The sequence below is a fragment of the Musa acuminata genome, chromosome BXJ3-6, assembly GCF_036884655.1.
Source record: "Musa acuminata AAA Group cultivar baxijiao chromosome BXJ3-6, Cavendish_Baxijiao_AAA, whole genome shotgun sequence".
In the NCBI taxonomy this organism is placed as follows: Eukaryota; Viridiplantae; Streptophyta; class Magnoliopsida; order Zingiberales; family Musaceae; genus Musa; species Musa acuminata.
This window is the reverse complement of record NC_088354.1, coordinates 1,113,911-1,123,212: the sequence shown is the minus strand read 5'-3', so window position 1 is coordinate 1,123,212 and position 9,302 is coordinate 1,113,911. Positions and strand designations below refer to the sequence as shown.

At 33.0% G+C, this 9,302-nt stretch overlaps 1 protein-coding gene across 1 annotated transcript; it reads left to right on the top strand.

The window, feature by feature from the left end:
• The first annotated feature begins 2,077 nt into the window (after positions 1 to 2,077).
• Positions 2,078 to 4,458, top strand: LOC135640677 (protein LAX PANICLE 2-like). Its single transcript, XM_065155365.1, has 4 exons — positions 2,078 to 2,637; positions 2,760 to 2,810; positions 2,923 to 2,995; positions 4,297 to 4,458. Exons 1-4 carry the CDS (start codon positions 2,078 to 2,080, stop codon positions 4,456 to 4,458), a joined length of 846 nt encoding a protein of 281 aa, XP_065011437.1.
• The last annotated feature ends 4,844 nt before the right edge of the window (positions 4,459 to 9,302 follow it).

The following is a 9,302-nucleotide window of genomic DNA, read 5'->3' as shown; positions in this document are numbered from 1 at the left end:
ATGGATGACAAGGACATGGCATCAGTGGGCGTGTCATAAATATTCTGCATGCATGAATCCAAGTAACAGCTGAAGGCATTGCTGCCTTCTGTTTCCACCACCCGGCCACAAAGATGAAGCCATCTTCATCAACGTTGGAAGAGGCAGACAAGTTGGAAAAGGAGGGAGAGGGGTTTGGGTGGCCATTGGAGTGTAGTCATCGGTGGGGGATGCAAAACATGGGTTGTGGGTTGCAGATGTACTGCGTCTGCCACTGGGGAACGAAAAGATGGAGACAAGTCGCGCAAGATTCACTGGTTAATTTGCTCGCTGCCTGACAGGGATTGCTGCGTGCTGAAGGCAAAGCCATGCACGGATTCACATGCATCATTCCTTCTCCTTCGTGGAGATATCCTCTTCGTCTCTCTCTTCTGAGCTCCCACATGCATGCGCCCTATTTGGAAGATACTTGTGCCACCATTGATGATCACGTTATGCTTGGTTGCTCACATCAAACTGCTCTCTCTCTCTCTCTCTCTCTCTCTCTCAATAAGCATTGGAAATGGGTGTCCAATTAAGATTTAATATTCTTTTTAAAATATTATATAATTATATATTATATTAGAAATATAAATTATATTGTACTATACTAAATACATAATGTAGTGAAAAGGATGATTGGGAGAAAGAAAGTAAATATAATTGAAGAGTAGTTTAGAGAGCAATAAATATATCATAATAATAAAATTATAAATACCAATTATTTTGAGTAAACTATATGGATCTTTTATTTTGTCATTATTGAGATTTATAAAAAAAATCATATGCTTAATTATGCTAAGAGTATTTCAATATTTAGTTATAACTTTTATTAAAATATTTTTAGATCCCAATCTACTTATCCTCTCATACAATTAATAGTAATCATTTTACTTATTCTAATCTCATTAGCATATATCTATATCATTTTAAATAAATTTCTCTCATTTTATGCTCTAACACATAATTATTCACAAATAAAAATATTTTATCCATCTCAATATTCTTATATTAACAATATAAACTTTTCATATATATCCATAAAACTTTTCTTTTAATCTCAAAGTTACTCGATGATCACATAAAACTTCTGAAGCTACTCATTATCTTATTGAATAACTGATCCAAAATACCTAAAGATCCTACTTAGAGGAATTTATTGCTTATCCAATTTAACTATATTATCATATATATATTCATACTAATAAATACGATATAATTTTATTCTATTTGATTCTTACATTGATAAAAGTTAAATGTCTTTATGATAAATTCAAACATATTCATTAATAATAACAATAAATTGATTGTTTTAACTTTTTATAGCTATGAAATCATCACTAAACAATGTGGTAAGCTTTGTAAGTAAGTATACACTATTTCAGAAATTTATACTAATGATAAACAATTGCAAGATAAGTTCCCCTTAGTGTTCTTTAAACAATTCTGAGTAATTATAATAGTGGTCACCATTATTATATGCATATACAACTTTTTTGAATATATATATATGTAAATATTTATTTTTGATTTAGTTTTAGATTAAGACTTAGTTTATAAGAGCTTGATGGATATACGATTATTAATTTGGATACATTTTAGATCATTACTTTATGATTAATAAAGTTAATGATCTATTTATTCTATTAATTAGATCACGATAGGTTTGATGAGTATATTATTATTAATTTAGATTAAAATATCTTAAAGTTAATAATTATCCTATATACATATATAATATATTTATACTTATATAATAAGTCACAATTGTCACAAGGTAATCTCACAGACTCTTTTTCTCTCTCTCTCTCTCTCCCTCCCTCCTTAAGTTCGTGCCGAAGCCCTCAATCTCCTTCTTTGCCTTCTGAGCTGGGAAGAAGAGTGGGATCAGGTAATGCATGTCTCCCTGGAAGCATCTCATGTGTAACTCTTTGGATTCCTCTCATCCTCTTCTATTGACTGCTCTAATCCGTACTTCTTTATGCATATCAATCCACCACCATTATCGTCATGGAAGGATTCTAAAGGTTGATGTCTCTGCGATCGTGTACATGACACGATGGCCCCAGGGCTGAGTCTCCTCCGGCCGCCATCACGCTGCGGAAGCTACTTCGATGACAGTCAACCTGAACACGAGCAAGCATCGGCCCTGATGGTCGACAAGCCCAACAAGGAGGCGGAGGAGGAGGAAGACGACAAGATCAGGAGGGAAGCAGAAGCCATGGCCACCTCAAAAGTCGACCGCGGCAACAAGTACGAAGGTTGGCTGCAGCTAGGCATCGGAGGTGGCTGTCGCCCGAACGGTTCCCATTCACAGCACCCCTCAACGATGGACCCGTCGAGTAGCAACAGTAAGGCGAAGGGTGATCTAGTGGAGCTCGACTTGTTCTGCCGTCGACCGGCGCTGGAGCCACCTCCATCGCCACTTACTGCGTTTCCTGCCATGGCGCCATGGTTCCCTGCGGTCATGGGAGGGTACTGCCACCAGCTGACGCCGTCGGGCTGCACTTGGATGCGATCCTCGAATCCAAGTCTGAGCTCAGGGGAAATGAGGGTGGTAAGCCTGCCACGAAGGAAGCAGACGGGGGTGTGGTTCGTTCTCCAAGCAGCACATGACCAGTGAGCAGGAGGGAGTTATTAGTAGCATGCATTCTTCTTCTTCTTCTTCTTGTAGTGCACTTCCATGCAATTAGATGAGAAACACATGCATAGCTTCAATGATCTATTGCTCTTTGTTGCAGGGTGAAGGAGCCATTTTTGCCTCAGATACCAAAGAGCTACTTGAGGATCAAGTACTCAATGTTTCTCCTCTCATAAAGCTGTCTTCTCTCACTTTCTTCTTCATGTTCTATCTACTCTTAACTCATCATATCTCTCCTATTAAAGAAAGGGTGCTCTTTGTAGGGATGGAAGGATGACAATTAGACTGCTGATGAAGTACTTGGCCAATAAGCTTGTTTTGGAGGATGAATCACAGGTGTTCTTCCTACAAACATTTTATATGCTTTAGTTTACATGCATATTGTTCATATAGATTGTCTTTAGTTTCCTTGTCACTATCGTTAGACACATACACACACACACGTATATGTGTACAATGATAGTGACAAGGAAACTATAATGATATGGTTTGGTAATTAAGTTACGAAGGAACATGAAAACCAAAATACAACTTAGATATGGAGTTTAATATATGTCGATGAGATCTTATTTTCAAACTCTCAATTGGATGTGATTTGGAATGTAAATGAAAGATAAAAGAGTGTGGATTATTGTGCCTATGAGGAATTAAACACTTGATAAAGATTAAATAAATAGCTAATATAAAAAAAAACATTGTATGTAATTTGAGTTTTGGACCTTTCGATGGAGATCTAATAATTCAAGATTGGCGTTGTAAGCAAAGTCATAATAGCAAAATCAAGTTAGAAGCCCTAAAACCCTCCATGTTTGCAATTGTTGTCTCTCTTCTCCATTCTTGGGAAGTCCTCGTTCGTTTTATAGCATTGACTTCTTTGTTCATGTCTTTTCTTCCCTTCTTTTTCTTAATGTATATTTTTTTTAATATGATTCACCAACATGGATGAATAATGAGAGTTTAAGACGATTCAAGAACAAATGCTCGAAAGAGTAGCATTTCAGAGAAGATAGAAATCAAAGAATATAAGGGATAAAAGGAATTATCATTAGACGAATTCCCTAGAAAAACTCTTAAAATCGCATATTTCCGACATAGCATCCCTCATTTATTTATTTTTTTCATTAAGGTACTCTAACCTTTTTCAAAACCAAGTTTTCCTCTAATTTTTTTTTTCTGTCTTTTTGTTTGATTTAATATAGATATCAAGATCCGTGTGATTAAATATATATATATATATATATATATATATATATATATATATATATATATATATATATATATAATTTGGTGAGAGAAAATATAAAAATGATAGAAAAGTTTTTTACAAATTAATTATTTTTAATTATAAGTTTTAAATTCAATTTTAAAAATAATAAATGCTTTGGTAAAATTAATTTTTAAAATAATAGGGAATTCAATTTCAATTTTAAAATTAATTTTATAAATAATAAGGAATGACAATTCAATTCCCTATTATTTTTAGATCCATTCAACTCTTGAAATTGATATATATATATATATATATATATATATATATATATATATATATATATATATATATATATATATATATATATATATATAAGACTGTTCATCTTCTCTGATCATCACTTACACATCAATGTCGACTATGTCAGGTGGTGATAACATGTAGAGGCCAACAGCTTCCTCCTTACATGACACTCATGTATGTTAGAGACAACATTTGGTGTTCACCAGAAGCAGTGGAGCTGAACTCAGACTCATCGAGCACCAAATATATAATGAACCTCCTTTATGGCAGAAGCAGATGTGGGTAAAATAAATCCTTTTCCTCCATGTGTAATTAATTAGTGGATGTAAGGGTTCTGTGTTATCATCTTCATTTATCAAGTTCCAAGAGGAAAAAAAAAATTGAAGTTGTGACAACAATCTATTTCTCTTCCTTTCTAGTTTATTAATTCAACTTTTAATATACTATTGGTTAGATAAGAGAAGAAATATTTTTACTTGATTTCTCAGCTTTCTAATTCATTAATTCTTCTTTTATTTTTTTTCCCTTTTTTCCTTCTTTATGATGATATATATAAATATATATACTAAAAAGGCTTATAGATGTTGTAGTGAAATATATACTATTATGATACAAGAAGAACTAATAAGATTAATTAAAAATTTAAATATTCTTAGCTTTAATTAAGAATATGCAAAAGATGGACTCTTATGACATTGTTATTATTGTTGTTTTCTCCCTCTTGCTTTCACCTATTTGGAAATGTTTTATGGTTTAAAGATGTAGAGCAGATTTCAAAGAAAAAGAAAAAGATAAATGGAAGAACAGATTTGCATAACAATGCATAAAAGATGAGAAAAGCTAAAAACCAAATTGATGATATAAGAGAGGATTCTGAAAACCATATACATTGCACAAAAAAAACTGCTTTAAACAGGGAATACATTTTGCAGAGGGAATAAAACATTTACAAGTCAGCTTTAGCTGAAACATAATTCTTCTGTGAATGACATAGTTCTCAGTGCATTGTGAGATCACACACCCACACAATTAAACACATTTATGGGCAATATTTATTAGACTCTCAAAAATGAATCCAAAAAACTAAAAAGCTAAGAACCTGTACAATTCTTAGTTAACAATTCATTGCTAGCTCTTAGATACTAAAAGCAATGCAGTAGGAGTTGTTTGAAGAGAAGGAAATATGACAAATTTGATTCTACACAAACAGATGCTAAGAAAAAGCTCCCTAAAACAGCACCTAAACAAAAAATAATTTTGACAAAGGTGAAAATGATGGACCAGATATAAAAAATAAAAAATCACCAGGTAAAAATAATACCGCAAACAATTAAGATTGGAACAGAATAATGAAAAATTAAATCACCTAATTGAAAAGGTTCAGGTTTCATGCCAGTTATAGGTTACTGCAGCACAAAAAATAGTTCACAAACAATTTAAAATTTCTTCCTATAGATCAAAGTGCCTGGAAAAGCCTACCATTGTATGACACAAACCCCACAGTTCTATCAATAAGAAGTGAAAAAAGAAGAAACTATACAGGTCAAGGTATCTGGAACAGCCTACAATAATGTAGAGTAGCCAATCAGAGGAATCAACTCGAATGAAGCATCTCCGAAGATTATGCTTAGTACAGAAAAGGATCCTAATGTGCAAAATAATCATTGAGAGTGAGAAAAATTCTTTCTTTTTTTATTGCAGTTACATCCTGTAGAAACTAAAAAGTAATCCATTGCACTTGGAAGGCAAAAAAAATGGAGAAAAGAAAGATGTTGTCGGTAAATATGGTAGTACAGAAGCATTTGCATTCAAACACTAACTGAATAATAACAGGGATTGAAATGAATAATAAAAAGAAATGGTGGGTTAAGAGAGAGATCATAACTTTAGTTTCACCTTTTAGATCCTATCAAGGTGATTCATTATGCCATGAATCCAAAGCATATTTATGATGCTTGGCTTCGAGAAGCTAGGTACTGTTAGTATGGCTCTATTTTCACGTTCTTTTATATCAACCATGTAGATTCATTATTCCATGACTTTGAAGCATATAAATTATGGTCTTTCTCAAGAAGCTAGGCATTGTTGTCAGATCTTCAGTTTCAACTTCTTTTACATTCCTCCATGGTGATTCACTACACCATGACTCTGAAGCATACCAATGGTGCTTTGCTTCAAGAAGCTAGGCATTGTTTTCATATCTTAAAGTTACGCCTTCTTTTACATCCTCCGTGGTGGTTCATTATGCCATGACATTGAAGTATATCAATGATGCTCTGCTTCAAGAAGCTGGGCATTGTTTTCATTCACTACGCCATGATTCTGAAGCATATTAATGATGCTTTGCTACAAGAAGCTAGGGATTATTTTCATATTTTTAGTTTCACCTTCTTTTACATCGCTCCATCGTGAATTTATTATGCCATGACTCCAAATCATATCAATGATGATCTGCCTCAAGAAGCTAAGCATTGATTTCAGATCCTATGCTTCACCTTCTTTCACATCCCTCGATGGTGATTCACTATGCTTTGACTCCAAAGCATATCGATGATGCTTTGTTTCAAGGAAGGCATTGTCAAAAATGGCAACTTTGGTGAAAATGGAAGCTAGGCATTGTCAAGCTTCACCTTCTTGATGCTTTGCTTCAAGAAACAGGCATTGTCAAGTTCTGAAAAAAGTTGAATTATGATCACTTGAGTACATCTCTTGCATTAAGCTAACCAATCAACACGCATAACAAGAACAACAGCCTCAAGTTGTCTGCTATGCTGGTTATTTAATCATGAAATGTGATTAACAGCTTCTCTTATATACCCATATTGACCTGATCCTAAACATCTATAAAGACAAGTTACTGCACTAAGCTTGAAATTTGTGGCTTGTTCCCTACAGACATCACATGAGAAATTTGTTTTGATCTCACATGCATACGGCTACTGTTCTAATCATTACAAGTCTCATGTTCAATCCCTCCTTCATGGACCAAACAACTTAGAACAAGCAAATTAAACACTCTTTAAACAGATATAGAGGATGGACCTTAGTACAATGGAAAGATTGCTCCTTCACGACATCGGAAGTAAGGTTACATACATTGATCCTCTTAGACTTAGAATTGGCAGAAGCCTAATGCATTGGGTATGCCCCTTATAACCATGGTTTTATGATTTTCTCCTAAGAAAAAAAAAGAAAACCTTCCTGTGAATAGCTTTTGAATTTTTTTTTTTTAATTTCCAATACTAGACTAAGACTGTGACGACCAGCATATATCAGATTTGTAATCAATACAGATAATGTATGCCAGTGTTATTGTAACAAATTTTGTGAGAAAAAAGTAACAGCAGCCTTATGACCTAACGTCACATTCATAACTTATAGTTGGAAATGTTTTGGCAGACTTTGATGTAGAATTCCTATATAAATTTATCATATCTGTTTCATGTAAGGTAGAAAAAGATAAAAGAGAGATAGATAATATACTCAATGGTTGTCATTTCTTGGCATGGAGGCATGCTTTTGATACCTTTCTAGTACGGTATGCATTAAGTTGCGCCAATTAGCATGCCCCTTCTACCAATCAGCAAAACCAAAAATTGGCATATTGACTGACACAACAATCTACACGTACATTTATGCTTGAAGTATTAGACTTCTTCAGCCTTGATATTTTTTCCATCATAATGACTTTCTTATCTCATTTATCAAAGAAAATGAACCTTCAAACTTAAGATATGTAATGCTCAAAAAGTGCAGAAATATGGGCCCCATATACTATAGCCATATAGCTATATTAAGTGACCATACCAATAAAAAGAAGACCACCGAGTGTACAAGACTCTTATCAGTACAGGTTTCAGGAAGGATCAATATATGTAGTCTTACCTTTGCTAAGTGATCTTAGCATTACTAATATCAAAAAGTCAAAATAAGGAGTTATTGGAATTATCAATAAACCATTTTGGTGAACATCCTTTTCCACTATAGATGTTAACCTAAGTCTTCTAGTCAGTAAACATAAATTAATCACTGATCTAATGAGGCAACATGGAAGATTACTTGCTTTCAATTGACACAACATAACAGCTTGTGTCCTAAGATTCATTTTCCACTTCACACATACATAAAAATCACTATTTGGAACTTCCACTTACAACAACAACAAAAAGAAGAAGCCATATAATGTCCCTCCAAATAATGTCATGCCACGTAAATCTAGTAAAATTATAATGAATCATTTTGCAAACCATGGAGGATAACCATAAATTATTCATATTTGCTTTTGCATTTTACTCATGACATGCTACACATAAAATGTAAATCATGAACAAAACTACAATGTGCAGCATTCACATAAAATGTAAATTCACATAAAGAGATGGAAGGACCATATCCCAGTTGATTTTGTGGCTTCATACCTTTTGCCTAAGACATGCTTATTTATGAACTTCTTTGACACATTGCATGAAGCAAATTTCAATTCACTGTTCATACTGAAGTCATGAGAATGAGAACAACACCTGAATACGAAAGAGCTCATATGATATTATATGTATATATATATGTATATATATATATATGTATATATATATATATATGTATATATATATATATATGTATATATATATATATATATGTATATATATATATATGTATATATATATATATGTATATATGTATGTATATATGTATGTATGTACATATATAGATATATACATATATATATACATATACATATATAACTTGCAGCCAAGATAGGTTAAGACAAATAAGATCAGCTATGTAAAAGGTTCTCAGCCGCATTTTACCATTATAATGTAAAAACAATTTATTCATGTTAGGAATCAATGGAAATACTCAAAAATACTTCCAACCACTTCGTTACGAGATTATTGATGAATGCTCATTTTCCACAATAATTTTTATTTAAATCGCCATAATTTCCTCAAATAAGAAGTTTGATAGCAATTGCAAGGCAGTGAAATGAACATACATCTACTTATTCCGATCAATGTGTTTGAATGGGTAATGCATCACACATGTAATCCTAGTCATACAGAAGCCCAATGTCATTAAAGCTCTTAATTAAGAATACAATGAATCCTAATGAAATCAAAACTACCAATTCTC